Below are 18586 nucleotides of genomic sequence, written 5' to 3'. Positions count from 1 at the left end.
ATTTTTGATAATTTTTTGTCACTTACCTAACGTATGCATATACGATTGAATCAAGATAACAGTAAATTAAGCATGGAACTTGCATGTGTATTTACTAATGAGCAAAAGAAAAAAAATAACAAAATTTTGAATTATTATGTTCAGCGATATAAGGAAAATAAAAACCCGATTTTAACGTCATTGTGGACACAGCATACATGCGTATGTGAGAATTAATTTAAGGTGGACAACACACCTGGAAAAAAATCACTCAAATTAACAGTAAATTTTTTTATTATGAAAAATATAATGATAAAGAAACTAAACATATGTCAAATAAGCAAAAGTTTGCAGTTTGGGATAAAAAATGAATATCTATAAATTGAATTCAGTAGGTAAAAAACAACAGCCCATGCGGGATTATAACTAGGAATGTAAGGATCACAAGCCCGACATTTTATCCACTCGACTATAGAGTAATTTTGCTGACATGGATAAAATCCTTTCACTAAAACGAAATGTCGTTTCGATCAGAAGTCAGCCATTTTGTGATGATGTGTTATTCCACCTTAATCATCGTAATTATGATCATATACGGGAGTTAAGTAATATAACAAATTCCTTATTTTTAAAAGGACATATGCATGTGCTAATGTTTTCTACAGAATAAAAGAAAATTGATGCATAAAACGACCTTTGAATTTGCGTCACGCGAGACTTTCAATAGTTGCTAATATGTCCTTTGTTGTAAATAAACGCTTATAAAGTACATATATTGTATCATAGAAAAGAAACTGAAAAAAATTTCAAGATAATAAAGTAAAAAAAAAAACCCATCCATAACTCATACTGTTCAGACGACGACTGTAAAACTTCTTTTGAATCACTATACATAAGAACTAGAACCTAAGATTTTAACTGTGTAGGGCCTAGTTGTTTGGTCCAGGGATAATATTAAAAAAGACCCCACAAAAAAGGATGTTGCGGTATATATAGGTTTATAAAAAGTAAATGTTTAACAATATACCACTTTAAAATGCATGAATATGTCAGACATGCCCAGTAGTGCTGTATACACAAAATCAATTGAAGCGCTAATGAGTGCTTCTTCTTAGAAATAAACATTTTAATGTTTTATTTTTAATATTGTCATTATTTTTGTCTTAATATTCATATAAAGAGGACAGAGACACGTATTATAAGTCATAGGAATTGCATAGATGGAGGACATATATGGACATTTGACTTTTGATACATCCTCCTGTAATATATACAGTACCGATCAGACCCAACCTAACAGAAAGTAAACCCCAACTAAACCCTATGTTTTCTGGGTCTACTCTGGGGTTACTTCGGGTTTACTAGAGTGGACCCAGAGGGTAAACCCAAAGTAAACCCAGAGTGGGCACAGAGAGTAAACCCCGATTAGAAGTACACCCCTGAAAGCAGACGCTAACTGTGTATTCAGAATACACAAGGGACAGGAATTACAGATAGTAGGATGGTAAGATAAAATACAGGTCTGCTTCACACTTCAGTGCATACAGTTGACCACAAAAGCAATTTCCAAGTAAACCCAAAGTAAACCCCGAGTGGACCCAAATTTTCAAAAAGTAAACCCAGAGTAATCCCCAAGTAAACCCCAAAAGTAAACCCAGGGTTTAGTTGGGGTTTACTCTGGTGTTAGGTTGAGTCTGATCGGTATTGTATAGGTTTTACAACTTCAAATAGATGTAACTTCTTTCGTTCTTGAGAACTCTTTTATATAACTCAGATTTGTATAAGATTTTTGTATTTCAAATGTCATGATGAATTCCATTTTCACCACTACATGTGCACCAATAAGACCATTTTTTGGCATTAAATACTGACATTGAAATCACATCGTAGAATAAAATGCATATACTAGTAATTGCACCGTGACGTGCCTTATATTTCAAGGTGACAGTAAGTTTTTTGACAACGACCGAGGAAAGACAAAATCAATAGCACCGTGTTTGTAAAAGGGCTGTATATCTCCTTGAGTTGAAAAACATTGTATTAAGATATACAGAAAAAATATTCTTATTTCAAAACAAAAATATATGAAGTTTTTAAACTTAATAATATAGTTTATGGTTAGAACTCTATTCAGGTAGATCGTACAGATAACTTGTTGAGCATCCAGGCTGGTTTCAATAAGACTAGATAACTACTGGTTTTGTAAGAGTACTAGTATTCCTTTGTGTTAATTGGGAAGTTAATTGCTTCATGTACACCACTCAATTTTAAGCAAAGGACTGTCTATATTTGAAAAAGTGAAAAACACAGAAAATTGTTTGATTGCATTTATTGAATTATAAACCGACACTAGTCTAACAGTATATGCACACTTAGTATACACATCGAAAGTAGCATCGACATTTTCACAAGTTCTAATCAGGTTACATAGATATAAAAAATTTCACAATTATTTAAAAAAAATTCTTTATTTCAACAGTTCAGTCTATTAAATGGATTTTGGTCTAGTAGCGTTTGGGGTAGTACTTTTTGTTCCATGGTCTGTAAGATTTCTTGTACCCGGTATAAGGTTTCTTCCCGTATCTTGTTCCCTTTTTGTCGTTTTTCTTTCCATTATTACCGTTTTTTCCATTATCCTTGCCATTTTTGTCGTTCTTTTCACGGCTCTCCGCGCTTTTCCCGCCGCTTTCCTTGCTCTCGCTGCTCTTCTTACCACTGTCGCTTCCTTTTCGGTATTTACGTCTGTAATAGAAGCCTGCTGATCTTTTCCCTCTGTATTTCTTCCCTTTTTCCCGACTTTCTTGACTTGTTTTGTCGTCATCTCGACTGACGGACCCACTATCGCTTCCTTTTCGGTATTTACGTCTGTAATAGTAGCCTGCTGATCTTTTCCCTCTGTATTTCTTCCCCTTTTCCCGACTTTCTTGACTTGTTTTGTCGTCATCTCGACTGACGGACCCACTATCGCTTCCTTTTCGGTATTTACGTCTGTAATAGTAGCCTGCTGATCTTTTCCCTCTGTATTTTTTCCCTTTTTCCCGACTTTCTTGACTTGATTTGTCATCTTCTCGACTGACGGACCCACTATCGCTTCCTTTTCGGTATTTACGTCTGTAATAGTAGCCTGCTGATCTTTTCCCTCTGTATTTCTTCCCTTTTTCCCGACTTTCTTGACTTGATTTGTCGTCATCTCGACTGACGGACCCACTATCGCTTCCTTTTCGGTATTTACGTCTGTAATAGTAGCCTGCTGATCTTTTCCCTCTGTATTTTTTCCCTTTTTCCCGACTTTCTTGACTTGATTTGTCATCTTCTCGACTGACGGACCCACTATCGCTTCCTTTTCGGTATTTACGTCTGTAATAGTAGCCTGCTGATCTTTTCCCTCTGTATTTCTTCCCTTTTTCCCGACTTTCTTGACTTGATTTGTCGTCATCTCGACTGATGGACCCACTATTGCTTCCTTTTCGGTATTTGGGTCTGTAGTATCTCTTTGTCGATCTCTTTCCTTTTCCTTTGAATTTGTAGATGTTTTTCCAGCCATACCGTTTTCTTCCTTTTCCACTGACGCCATATCCTCTGCCTTTTCCAACTCGGCCATATCGATATCCACCGCCATATCCGCCACCATAGGCATATTTGTCAACGCCTTCGTCGCCGCCATTGTTGACTTCATTGTCACCGCCATTGTCGCCATTCTCTTTTCCGTCATCTCCTTTCCCGTTGTTTCCATTCTCATCATCTTTTCCATTCTTTCCATTTTCACCGTTTCCTTCCTCTTTCCCTCCGCCATTGTCCTCTGGTTTTTTGGGATAGTATCCCGGCTTGCCTACTCCGTATCCAGGCTTTCCCTTAGGATAGTACCCGGAGGCAGAAATTTCCGCCACAAGGAAAACAAGCAAGAGGCCAACAACTAGGTGACGGACCATTATGAACAACCTGTAACCAACAAAACGTTACTTTATAGACACTATAGCATTAAGTTGGATTCAAAGAAAAATGCATGCTAAACTTTTAAACTTATACATCTGATAAAATATAATCAACTTCAGGAATGTTTATCTTTAGTCGGAAAAATATATAAGAACAAAATAAAGACTGACTGTTACATCCTTGTTCGAAAGAAAAATAAAATAAAAAATGGAATGATACATGTACATCTATTTTATAAAATTTTGAAACCTAAGACAGACAATTCAAGTCCACTCGTTTAGTAAATACATTTAGTTGAATAATATTCCTGTGTTAACACTAAACTACAAAAGTTTAACACATTGAGAGCGGTAAAACTCGCAATATAGAGAGAAAAGCAGAGAACTTACAATGTCCATACATGTTTGAATTATTTTATTTTTAACACCAAATTACAACAGTATTAGACATAGTAGATCAACATGTGGAGAAAGAGAAGCTACTGAAGGGAGAAGAGACATACCTTGTGATCTGTCGACGATCGGTCGCTGAGGCTGAAGTCTGCCCCCACGGTTTATATAGCAGGGCCCTCATACTGGGATTTACCGCAAAAAGATAATGTAAACAAATGCAGTCACCGCACGAAGGCCGCAACAGGAGAATGTCACATTAACATGGGTCAAAGAAACTCTTCTTTTTTTCTACCTTTAGTTTCAATGCTGTATATGATTTCTCATTTATTTCTATTATTTTGAAATGAAAATGCCGTGTCATAATGATTAGATTGCATCATTGCAGTCATAATGCTTCATAATGTTTGCCTCTTGCACGTAGCCTATAGCTACTGATTTGCATAAAATTCAAACTTTATCTATGCATTTGTATAAAATGTCTTAAAACAATGCTATAGCTATAGCTGCACGGAATCTTTTTGGAAAGAATATATGAAATTTGAAAAAAATACATTTACAGCAACACAACATGTCTCAAACTGCATTTTATACAAATGGTGTGTTTACAACGGATTAAATCAACAATTTTTTTTTAAAAGAATTCATTTTGTCCTTATATGTTTAATTACGTAGTTTAGAACAGTACATAAGTATTTCTCTAAGTACGATATGTTTTCTATATGTTATTTTAGTTCTCTGGATTAGTGTCAAGTAACGATAACTATACAACAAATAACCTGGCATTATATATTTTTACCCATAATAAAAATAAATACCTTAACCTTTATACATGTATCTAATAATACACAAAGTAGTACCCATCACCACCATCTTAGATTTATTTCAAACTGCCACATCTGGTGAAAGTTTTGCTTAAAAATCATCACTAAAATTATTTTGCGATCATCGTCTTCTGATCGGTCAGTCAACATCTAAGCTTGAAACCAATTCAATAAAAACAGAGCATTACGACGGTCATTAATAAAAATCACCCCTCAGTATACATCTACTGCCTTAGATTAGCGACAAATGGCAAAAGGGTGGACGGAAGTTGATATTATTGCGATATAATTTGGGTATTCAATTCCAAATATAGCATTGATTCAATTATTCAAAAAGCGTCAATTTAGAATTCGATCAACGTATGAGTTAAGATTAAGAAATGGGATACAATAAACAATAACTCTTATTACACAAAGCTTATTCAACTGTATTAATAAATGTTTATATTTTGAAATATCGTAACAAACACACGGTGCAGGGAAATCTCTTTTATATTAAAAAAACCAACTTCCTTCCACCCTTGTAGACATTTATCGCATGTCCGAGGCAGATGATGAAAATTGAGGGGTGATTTTAATTAATGGCAGTTGTAATGCACCGTTTTGGTTGAATTGCTTAAGCTTAGATGTTGAATGACCTATCAGGAGACGAAAAGGATCGCAAAATAATTCTACCGATGAGTTTCAAGCAAAACTTCCAGCCGATGTGACAGTTTAATTTGAAAAAAATCCAAGTGGCGCCGATGGGTAACTTTTGAATTATTAGATATAAGGTATTTATTTTTATTAAGAGAAAAATATATAACGTCAAGTGCAGGCTTGGGGTAATGCTAAATGTAATGGTAATGCATTGCATTGCATTACATGTTTTCAAAGTAATACTAGTAATGTGTATTGCCACAACATTAGCATTACAAGTAATGGTAATGTAATGCATTGCTATCCAAAATCTAGTGTAATGCTGGCATTACGTTGCATTACTATGCTTATTTATGCATGTTCACTTTAGAAAATGTGATGAATAAATGAATAGCTGAAATTGAACTTGATTAAATTCATTTTAAAGAAGAAAGAAATAATTCATGAGATAAAATGTTTAGTTGTATTATTAAAAAAGATTTTTAAAAATTCATTTTTGAATTGTATATATTACTAGATGTAACAAAATTTCATAACATTTTTAAGAGTGTTGTTATTCAGAGTTTTAAATCATTTAAACAATTAGTTTGCACTTCAATAAAGAATGTGTCAACAACACACTGGGCCCCCAGGATAATCTAAGTATCAAAACAATCTATTGTTATAAGAAGTGCTAAACACCCCAATCCCCTTCCCTTCGCTATGTCCCAATAGAATAGAGGACAGACATGCACCTTTAAAAGCAAAATTAATGCATTGTCCATCCATAATGAAAATCAAAATCACTTCAAATATTATAACCCACTTGAAAAAAAATCTATTCTCTCTCTCTCTCTGTTCTCTCTCTCTGTTTCTCTCTCTCTCTCTCTCTCTCTCTCTCTCTCTCTCTCTCTCTCTCTCTCTCTCTCTCTCTGTGTTGTATATTAAATACATTACTTTGGACTGATAGAAAATACAAGATTCATGTATTTTTCTATTATTGCACTATATCCTAAGATAAAGATTGCCATCAGTATCTTTCAGTCCCAGCTTCCACTGCTCCTGTAGAACGTTTATTTAGTATAGCTGGGAAATTTTCAAACTAACAGGATGCAGTTAAAAGATGAACCCTTTGAAACTTTGATCATAAAGTGCAACAGCAATCTTTTGTCTTAAAGTGTCCTCAGTATAAAAAAATATGATTAAACTATATTAGGAAATATAACTGGGAAAACCCTCTGTTTATAAATTAATACAATTAAGTGTCCAAAATTATAAAGATTTGTGTAATCTGGGAAAATATATCTATTCAGCTTTTAATAACCGCAACATTATTCCATAAATTGTTTTTTGTTATGCATGTAATTCTGAGTCTCTATATCCGACATTGTATCATGCCAAATGTCTATAAATATTGTTTTACTTATGTGATATGTTGTTCATAATGCCACAAGATGATTATATATTGAGCAAATAAAGAATGAATCTTGTATAAGTCATTGAATTTGAACATGATACTGAACATGAACCTGTAGATATGTTAATGAGTGTTTTATATTTGAAACATTTTCAAAAACTCTTTATTAGCTTTACTTTTTTTAAAACAAAATAATGGTAATGCATTACTTTCCTCATGTAATGGTAATGTAATGCATTACTTCAAGAAAATCAAGTAATGGTAATGGTAATTTAATGCCCAAATTCATGAAGTAATGATAATGTAATGCATTACTTAACAATGTAATTCGCCCCAAGCCTGGTCAGATGCCTCGGCCTTATTGTAGTGATCACACGAAATTAGATATAAATTGATGGTATTGTTCTTTTTATATTTATTTATTGTTGAACTTGGAAAAAAACATGATTTTCTCGTCGACAACATCAAAATCTGTTACAATTAATTAGAAAAAAAAAAACACTCATTGGTGGAGTGTGAATTGAAAATTAATCCTTAAGCATAAGAAGTGACGTGTGTTTTGGGTAAGACACATATCATGTTGTAATATTGCTGTGTGTTCCTTGTATTATTGTTTTTCTGATATTGTATTGATTTGATATTATTTTCGAGAGTTGGTGACAATGGATTGAAATAATACCCAATTATACATGTATAAGGAAAATAAGTATCATGGCTTTAATATTGATGCTTATTTTGATGTTGTAATACTTTGTACTTAAGAGGACCATTGACTGTGTTTAAGGATCTGTTACATAACTTTATCACGATAAACAATTTTTACATCTTTGTATCTCGACGCGATTTTATCATTTCATTCGATCATTAAGTCATATAAACAAAAATATGAAGCAAATATAATTTAATGTTTTCAAAATACGATGAAGAAATTGTGATATGTTTCCATAACGTTGAAAATCATTCTGCTTCTTAATTATTGCATAATGTTAGGGACATGTACGAGAATAATGAGAACTATTATAAATATTTTAATTGTTTTACAATGGATTATTTAAATTTGGACTGTACATTTGCATCTTGTTTTTATTTTTTGTGATCAATAAATATTATTTGAAAAAAAGTAAAATTGAAAAAAGATCCTAGATTTTCATCACGTCTTTCCAGTTAATGACTTTAAAATATCTATAAATAAATTGATTCTGGCTAGGTCAAATAAATGATCACACTTTTACAAATGCTAACATGTTTTAAATTAATGATATGTGTCATCTCTTAGACATTTCATTTGTATGAGTAAATGGAAGCAATTTTTTATTTTACAAATAAACCTCTATTATGTAAAGAATTATTTTGAAATGAAAACAAATGAGAGTATTGCATAAGCTATACACGTCCACTACCGGGTTTGTGGAAATTGTGAAAACAATGCACTGTTATGCAGAATATCGAACCCAAACATCAATAAATTGGAATATAAAAAAATAAATTTTCTCGAAAATATGTCAACCAGACGCTACAAAAGTGTAAACTTGATCTGTAGTCTGACATTTTGGAGCTGTTCAGCACATTTCATATTATTCCTCAAACGCATAAAGAAAAAAGGTGTTGAAAACTAAAGTGGGACAGCCAGACGGACGGACGGACAGACGGACCGACAAACAGACAGACGGACTGACGGACGCAGAAGAAAGCTATAGTTCCCTCCGATGAAAACCGGTAGGGGACTAATAATTTTTTGAAAACGACTAAGGAAAGAGAAAATCGTCAGTACGATGTTTTGTTAAAAGGACTATATTTATAACCCCCACTCGTGCCTCAACAGACGGTTTAACGAGGCCGGGTCTAATTAGTTCTGCCCTAGATTTTTTAATGAAATTTTTTACCTGAATTTCTAGATCTACTTATATAATTATTATTTTAAGATTAAAAAATAAAACATTTACCACACCGTTTGTTTAGTGGGTCATCTCAAAGTTTGTTAATCTTTAACATAGGACCCTATGGGATTTCGCTTGAAATGTATCAATTTTGCACGTTTTTTAAACTTCTGCCCTAGGGATTTCTTTTTCTGTTCTCCATATTAAAGTTATTGCTAAAAGGCATCAAATGGTCAAATAAAAAAAACCTTTTACCTCCTGGTTTGTTCCAGGGGTCTTATCAAAGTTGATTTTTGTATGCCCAATTTCCCAGATTTGTCAGATAATGGCTATTTTTTATTTGAGAAAGGCGGAAAAGGTGATCTTTATAGTATTATTAAAGCATTCAGACATATTTGAGTAATAAAAAAATATATAACATCACATATTAAGGGTCATTAATATAAAATACATGGTTACTGTCTTGAAATATATGAATTAAGCTATATTTAGGCGGGTTAAGAAAACGTGACAGAGGGTTAGGTCTGCTGAACCCTCTTCATGTTTTCGACCCGAGCCCAAATATAGCTTATACTTCGAGACAGTTATGTTTATTCCACAATATAACATTAATTTTACGCATTAAGCGAGCCAATTTCAACAAATTTCGCTGAATATCTGCCGTTGAAACTATCACGCCATGGCGTTAACCAAGCAAAAAGATGACGTCATAATACAAATGAAACGCTGCGCGAAAGCGTGCGTACTCGTTCTGTACTCGGCCTCGTTAATTTAATATCCAGTGTACTGTAATATATTATTCTTTAAATACCGATATAAATTACGAAACAATATCTCTATAGCAGTTCACCAGGATAGAGAACTTGATTGGTCACGTTATCAATTTGATCACGTAGCAACCAAGTTCATATCCCGGTGAACTTAATAATATTGCTGTTTATTACTTTATTTACATTTAAAAAAGGCAATACTTTAAAATTGTTTAAATTATCATGTTTTTTTGTTTACAATAATAGTGCTACCGACAAGAGATAAGCGCGTCGATAATCATTGTGACGTCATGAAAAAGTTCACTCAAAACTTTCGCTACTCTATAGCTTCATAAAAGGAAACATACCGGTATTTACAAGTATATATACATATATATATATATATATATATATATATATATATATATATATATATATATATATATATATATATAATTTTGAATTTGAAATAAAGAACTGTCTCTGATAAAATAGAAAAAAAACCCAGAGAGAATTGTTTGATTGCGTTTATTGAATTATAAACCGACACTAGTCTTACAGTATATGCACACTTAGTATACACATCGAAAGTAGCATCGACATTTTCACAAGTTCTAATCAGGTTACATAGATATTGAGTTTTTCACAATTATTTAAAAATTTTCTTATTTCAACAGTTCAGTCTATTAAATGGATTTTGGTCTAATAGCGTTTGGGGTAGTACTTTTTGTTCCATGGTCTGTAAGATTTTTTGTACGATTTTCCGTATCGATATTTCTTGTACCCGGTATAAGGTTTCTTCACGTATCTTGTTCCATTTTTGCCGTTTTTCTTACCATTATTACCGTTTTTTCCATTATCCTTGCCATTTTTGTCGTCCTTTTCACGGCTCTTCGAGCTTTTCCCGCCACTTTCTTTGCTCTCGCTGCTCTTCTTACTACTGTCTCGGCTGACAGATCCATTGTCATCGCTTCCACCCCCTGTCTTTCCACTCGGTTTGTAACCGCCTTTCCCGCCATATTTGCCATATCGATATTTACGTCTATAATAATTCCCCACTGATCTCTTCGGTCTATATCCTTTTTTAGAATAGCTCCTTACTGGATAGCCAGATTTTTTGTATGACCGTCTTTTGTAACTTTTTCCTACGCTTTTCCCGCCACTTTCCTTGCTTTCTTGACTTGTTTTGTCGTCTTCTCGACTGACGGACCTACTATCGCTTCCTTTTCGGTATTTACGTCTGTAATAGTAGCCTGCTGATCTTTTCCCTCTCTGCTTGTATTTTTTCCCTTTTTCCCGACTTTCTTGACTTGTTTTGTCGTCATCTCGACTGATGGACCCACTATCGCTTCCTTTTCGGTATTTACGTCTGTAATAGTATCCTGCTGATCTTTTCCCTCTGTGCTTGTATTTTTTCCCTTTTTCCCGACTTTCTTGACTTGTTTTGTCGTCATCTCGACTGATGGACTTACTATCGCTTCCTTTTTGGTATTTACGTCTGTAATAGTATCCTGCTGATCTTTTCCCTATGTATTTTTTCCCCTTTTCCCGACTTTCCTGACTTGTTTTGTCATCTTCTCGACTGACGGATTTACTATCGCTTCCTTTTCGGTATTTACGTCTGTAATAGTATCCTGTTGATCTTTTCCCTCTGTGCTTGTATTTTTTCCCTTTTTCCCGACTTTCTTGACTTGTTTTGTCGTCTTCTCGACTGACGGATCCACTGTCGCTCCCTTTTTGGTATTTCCGTTTGTAGTATCTCTTAGTCGATCTCTTTTCTTTGAATTTGTAGATATTCCCCAAGCCATACCGTTTTCTTCCCTTTCCTTTGACGCCATATCCTCTGCCTTTTCCAACTTGGCCATATCGATATCCTCCCTTATATCCGCCACCATAGGCATATTTGTCAACGCCTTCGTCGCCGCCGCCATTGTTGACTTCATTGTCGCCATTCTCTTTTCCGTCACCTCCTTTCCCGTTGTTTCCATTCTCATCATCTTTTCCATTCTTTCCATTTTCACCGTTTCCTTCCTCTTTCCCACCGCCATTGTCCTCTGGTTTTCTTGGATGATATCCCGGCTTGCCTACTCCGTATCCAGGCTTTCCCTTAGGATAGTACCCAGAGGCGGAAATTTCCGCCACAAGGAAAACAAGCAAGAGGCCAACAACTAGGTGACGGACCATTATGAACAACCTGTAACCAACACAACTTTACTTTATAGACATTATAGCATACAGTTGGCTGTATAGATTCAATAAAAATGCATGCTAAACGTTTCAACTTACACATTTATATTAAATTTTTTTTTACAGTAATCAAATTCAAAAATGCTTATCTTTAGTCGGAAAAATCAATAGAACAAAATAAGGATTGACTGTTACATCTGTGTTTGATAGGAAAAAAGAAACAAATTGAATGAAACATCTTTTTTGAAAATGTTAAAACCTTATAAAGACAATTCCATTTGAGTTGTAAATACATCTTGTTGAATTATAATTGTGTGTAAGCACCACATTACAATAGTTTTAACACGTGGAGAGCGAAAAAACTCGCAATATAGAGAGAAAAGCAGAGAACTTACAATGCCCATACATGTATGGTTGAATAAAATAATTTTGTTTTTTAACACCAAATTACAACACAATTACATATAGTAGATCAAGATGTGTAGAAACAGAAGCTACTGAAGGGAGAAGAGACCTACCTTGTGATCTGTCGACGATCGGTCGCTGAGGCTGAAGTCTGTCCCCACGGTTTATATAGCAGGGCCCTCATACTGGGTTTTACCACAAAAAGATAATGTAAACAAATGCAGTCACCGCACGAAGGCCGCAGCGGGAGAATGTCACATTAACATGGGTCAAAGAAACTCTTCTTTTTTTCTACCTTTAGTTTCAATGCTGTATATGATTTCTCATTTATTTCTATTATTTTGAAATGAAAGATGCCGTGTTATAATGATTAAATTGCATCATTGCAGTCATAATGCTTCATAATGTTTGCCTCTTGCACGTAGCCTATAGCTACTGATTTGCTAAACTTCAAACTTTATGTAATTTTATAAAGTGTTTTAAAATTTTAAGGACCATACTTATATTATATAGCTACATGGAATATATATTGGTTAGAAAATGTGAATGTTTAAAAACTTAACATCTAAAGCAACCCAATAACCTGTCTATAAAGCATTTTGTACAAATGGCTAAACCATGCTACATTTTAAAACAAGAGAATGGTGGGAAACGTAAGAAATTTTCTGCAACAGTTACAGATATGAACAAAATCAAAAGAATCCATTCTGGCCCTAAGTAAGCTAAAACAGTACACATGTACATGTATTTCTCTAAATGTTATAGGTTTTCGATGTATTCTCTGGGTGATTGTGACGTAACAATAACTATACCGTTAAACAACCGTTAAACAATGATCATATGAGGCAAGGTTTAAATAATGAAACGTATAATGAGATTATTTTCTACAAATTTATTTATTGCTGAAAAAGGAAAAAAACCGTATGATTTTCTCTTCGACAATCCGATATTCTGGTCCATTGATATAGCAAAATAACATATTGGTGAAGTGTGATTTAAAAATTAATCCTTACGAATAAGCGAGACTGGGGTTTATTTTGGGTAAGACATACAACATGTAGTTCTGTTGTTGCAGTTCTTTGTTCAATATTAATTGTTCTTAAATTGTATTGATATGATATTAATTTTGAGAGTTGAAGAAATTGGATTGAAATGGTATTCAATAACTATAGCAAAATAAGTATAGCCTTTTATAACGATTGTTTATTTTTGTGTTGCGATACTAGAGAATCAATGATTGTTTTTGAGGATCTGCAATATTGTTGTATCAGTGTAGATAATTTTTGTAATATTAGTACATTGTACCTTTGATTTTAATTCGGCGCAATTTGGTTATTTTCCAATTATTCTGTCGTATTGATACAAATATCCAACAAAAGTAATCTTCTTTGATGCAACAAAAAAATTGTGATATATGTTTCTTATGTTAAAACAAATTATGCTTCATGATTAGTTGCATAAAGTATGAAAATAATACGAAAATAATGTGTGTCAATTTGGTTCACAATGGATTTTTTTCAAGTCTTTCAGGTGACTACCTTCATAATAAATTCGAATAAATTACTGCAAGGTCACACAAATGATTTCACCTTTACAACAGCTAATATGTTTAAATATTAATGATATAAGCGGCTTCTCCTTGGCATTTTGTTTCTATGAGTGAATGGAGGCAATGTGTCTAACAAATAAACTTCTATCATAATGTAAAGAAAATAAGTATACTGCTTGCTGTTTAATTGTTCACACGTAATACATTTATCAATTGTTATTGAGAAATGCAATTTAATAAGTTAAAAATAGAAAATAGATGTTTGTGAATTGATGTTTGTGAATTGTCAAATCTTTCAACGAAAATATTGCCATTTCTAGAAACAAATTACTTTAGGAATGAAATAATAAGAAAGCAGAAACATTTAAATGGTAAAACAAAACACAAGACGATTGACAGAAATCTCGAAAAACCTACTACATATATTTTGCAACGACGTTCTGTTGTTAAAATATATTATATTTTATCATTATGATAAATCTTGAAATAATATAAACCAAATAATTAATCAGCCTATTGAGAGAAACCAGTAGTTAAAGTCGATCACCCCTCCCCTATAAATTTCTGAACTACATCTATTTTACAGGGAAAGGGTTTTCTAGAATGTTATGCAATTATTTTGTAAGTAAATAATATCTAGACAAGAGTCCTTTGTGTGTCACTAAAAATTCATTTGTATAATCTATATGCAAATTTTGCAAATTAAATACAGAACTGTCAAGGCTAAATTCATTTTTTTTTATCTTATAATTAGGTGAATAACCAAAGATTCGATCAATGCCGGTCATCTATGATAAATTTAAAATACAATTAAAATAGGTAGATCAAAATCCAGAGATTTGAAGGGTTTTTAAAAAAGCGATTAAAGCTGTAAGTATATTACTTATGGGATTATCTGTTAACCGTTTATCAACAATCAAATTATGTAATTTTTCTCAAAATTTCTAGTCCAGCCACTGTGACATTTTACCAGTTAGCATTAAAAATGAGTGCAATTCCAAATACAAGGTCAGACGAATAATGAAGGTCAGGGGAATGATGAGGCATTTACAAGATCCTGGAGTCATATAATGACGTGATTTAAACTTCAATGTTTTATAAAGTTGACATCATGCACTTTAAATGAAGAGATGAAGTTGATTTACCACTAAAACTGCCAAGTCACTTTGTTTTTAATTTTTTTTATACGTTATCAACTTTGATAAACAAATAAAGTAAGCAAACATATAACTAAAATAAATAAATACATGTAAGCAAGCATAAAGACTAATAAATAAACGAGTAAATAAGTAAATAAATAAGGATAAAATAAACAAACACGAAATTTTGTAAAATACCACTTTGGTAAAACTTTAAAAAATTTAAAGTTCTCTGAACTCATGTCAAATCGCAATTATGAATCTCTGAAAAAAATATCTGTATTTATTTCACATAATTTTGATGCTGTTTGTTTCCCTTGTTTTCTTCATTTGATTTTTATTTTATCGAAGTGTTACACAAAAATTGTACATCCACTTTTGCTGCCTTTTTAGCTCATCTGAGCTGAAAGCTCAAATGAGCTATTCTGATCACATTTTGTCTGTCATAAGTCCGTCCGTCCATTCGTCTGTTCGTCTGTCCATCTGTCTGTTCGTCTGTAAACTTTTCACATTTTCAATATCTTCTCAAGAACCACTTGGCCAATTTCAACCAGACTTAGCGCAAAGCATCCTTAAGTCAGGCTAAGGGGATTCAAAGATGTGAAAATTAAAGACCACCCCTTTTACAAGGGGAGATAATTAGGAATTATTGAAAATTTCCGAGATTTTTTAAAAAATCTTCTTCTACAGAACCATAAGGCAAGGAAAGCTGAAACTTGTATGGAAGCATTCTCAGATAGTGTAGATTCAATGTTGTGAAAATCATGACCCTCGGGGTAGGTGTGGTCACAATGGGGGGTCGAAAATATACATAGGAATATATAGAGTAAATCTTTAAAAATCTTCTCTCAAGAACCATTTGGCCTTCTTCTCAGAAACTGTTAGGTCAGGAAAACTGAAACTTATGTGGAAGCATCCTCAGGTAATGTAGATTCAAAGTTGTAAAAATCATGACCCTCAGGGGTATGTTGGGGCCACAATAAGGGGTCGAATTTTAACATACGAGTTTACTGAGTAAATCATTAAAAATATTCTTCTCAAGAACCTTTTGGCCAGGAATGCTGAAACTTGTATGGAATCATCCTAATATAGTGTAGATTCAAGGTTGTGAAAATCATGATCCCTTGGGTTGGGGTGGGGCCATGATTGGGGGTTGAGTTTTAACAGAGTTATAAATAGAGTAAATCTTTAAAAATCTTCTTCTCAAAAACTTTTAGGCCAGGAAAACTGAAACTTATGTGGAAGCATCCTCAGGTAGTGTAGATTCAAAGTTCTGAAAATCATGACCCCCGGGGATAGGGTGGGGCCATAATGAGGGGGCGGGGCGAATTTGAACATACGTGTATATTGAGTAAATCTTTAAAAATCTTCTTAAGAACCATTTGGCCAGGAAAGCTAAATCTTACGTGGAAGCATTCTCAGGTAGAAAAATTCAAAGTTGTGAAAATCATGAACCTTTGGGGTAGGGTGGGGCCACAATGGGGGTCGAATTTTACATAGGAATATATAAAGTAAAACTTTAAAATCTTCTTCTCAAGAAGCATTTGGACAGAAAAGCTGAAACTTATGTGGAAGCAATCTCAGATAGTGTAGATTCAAAGTTGTGAAAATCATGACCCCCGGGGGTAGGGTGGGGCCTAAAGAGGGGGGGGGGGGCGAATTTGAACATACATGTATATTGAGTAAATCTTTAAAAATCTTCTTAAGAACCATTTGGCCAGGAAAGCTAAATCTTACGTGAAAGCATTCTCAGGTAGTGAAAATTCAAAGTTGTGAAAATTATGAACCTTTGGGGTAGGGTGTGGCCACTATGGGGGTCGAATTTTACATAGGAATATATAGAGTAAATCTTTAAAATCTTCTTTTCAAGAATCATTTGGACAGGAAAGCTGAAACTTATGTGGAAGCAGTCTCAGATAGTGTAGATTCAAAGTTGTGAAAATCATGACCCCCGGGGGTAGGATGGGGCCACAATGGGGGTCGACTTTATACATTGGAATATATGGAGTATAGCTTTAAAAATCTTCTTCTCAGAAACCATTAGGTCAGGAATGCTGACAGTTGTTTAGCATCATCCTTAGGTAGTGTAGATTCAAAGTTCTGAAAATCATGACCCTTTGGGTTAGGGTGGGGCCACATTGGGGGTTGAATTTTAACATAGGAATATATAGAGTAAATCTTTAAAAATGTTCTTCTCAGAAACTAATCAGCAAGGAAAACTGAAACTTATGTGGAGGCATCCTCAGGTAGTGTTGATTCAAAGTTGTGAAAAGCATGACCCCCGGGGGTATGGTGGGGTCACAATGGGGGTCGACATTTTCATATGGAATATATAGAGTAAATCTTTGAAATCCTTTTATTAAAAAAAAACATTTGCGTAGAAAAACTGTCACTTTAATGAAAGCAACTTTAGATAGTGTAGATTTAAATTTGTTCAAATCAAAATCTTTAGGAGTAGGGTGGGGCCACATTGGGGATCCAGTTGTACAACGGAAAGCATTTTAATTATTCACAAAAACTGAAATGTTATTATATATGCTTTTACTTATATGCAAGCATTTTTACATATTGTTGATTCTTTAAAATTGTTTAAACTTTGGCCCCTGGACGATTATTGGGTCCCACAAGGGGTTTAGTGTTTGATGTAAGTTTATATCCTGTATATAAACAATTCGTTAGGGTCTTTTGAGAACTGCAAAGCTGAATATCACTATAAAATCATCAGGTTAGAAAAGGGACTTGGTCATAAATATAAGAATATTCAGGGGGAAACTGTTTTTTATATACAGGGTCTACATGTATTATACCACTTGCCAGATATTTTGTATTATGACTCCATGAAGCTGATTTGTCATGCCTATTGTTGCTCAGGTGATCGATGTGGCCCACGGTTCTTTTGTTTGTATATATTTCTATGCTCCCCTTGTAACAGTTCATTTAGTTTGAGTGAATAAACTGAACTTGAAATAGGCGTGATCATTGTTATAATGGCTTAACTTTATTATCTAGATTAATTAGTGACTAGGGTGGCGGTTTTATAAGCTGTACATTCTATGGATATATTAAATAATAATGACGTTTACTGCTATACATTGTTTAATAAAGTTATATAACGTTAGCATTTCTTAAATTATTGACACATGAAATGAAGCCATTGGAATATCAGAGGATGAGGTTTACATCAGTTATTGTCCCTGATACATTGCATGACTAAGTTTACATCAGCTATTGTCACTGATAAATTGCATGACGAATTTTACATCAGCTATTGTCACTGACACATTGTAGAATGACGTTTACATCAGCTGTAGTGACTAATTTATTGTATGATGACGTTTACATCAGCTATTGTCACTAATGCATTGTAGAATGCAATTTACATCCGCTGTAGTTACTGATACATTGTATGATGACTTTATTTAAGTTTAATATCAACTATTGCCACTTATGCAGTGTAGGATGACGTTTACGTCCGCTATAGTCGCTGATACATTGACATTGACTTTAACATCAGCTATAA

At 33.7% G+C, this 18586-nt stretch overlaps 2 protein-coding genes across 2 annotated transcripts; both read right to left on the bottom strand.

The window, feature by feature from the left end:
• Window positions 1-2448: 2448 nt before the first annotated feature.
• Window positions 2449-4485, bottom strand: LOC128174911 (uncharacterized). The gene is made up of 2 exons (XM_052840336.1): window positions 4415-4485; window positions 2449-3918 (listed from the first exon to the last, which is right to left on the bottom strand). Exons 1-2 carry the CDS (start codon window positions 4483-4485, stop codon window positions 2484-2486), a joined length of 1506 nt encoding a protein of 501 aa, XP_052696296.1. The 3' UTR covers window positions 2449-2483.
• A 5823-nt stretch (window positions 4486-10308) lies between these two features.
• LOC128173413 (protein qua-1-like) lies at window positions 10309-11976 on the bottom strand. Its single transcript, XM_052839086.1, has one exon. It carries the CDS (start codon window positions 11968-11970, stop codon window positions 10489-10491), a length of 1482 nt encoding a protein of 493 aa, XP_052695046.1. The 5' UTR covers window positions 11971-11976; the 3' UTR covers window positions 10309-10488.
• Between the last annotated feature and the right edge of the window lie 6610 nt (window positions 11977-18586).

The sequence above is a fragment of the Crassostrea angulata genome, chromosome 2 (genome assembly GCF_025612915.1).
Source record: "Crassostrea angulata isolate pt1a10 chromosome 2, ASM2561291v2, whole genome shotgun sequence".
Taxonomy (NCBI): domain Eukaryota; kingdom Metazoa; phylum Mollusca; class Bivalvia; order Ostreida; family Ostreidae; genus Magallana; species Magallana angulata.
The sequence above is the reverse complement of the archived record's forward strand: the minus strand, read 5'-3'. Positions and strand labels throughout refer to the sequence as shown.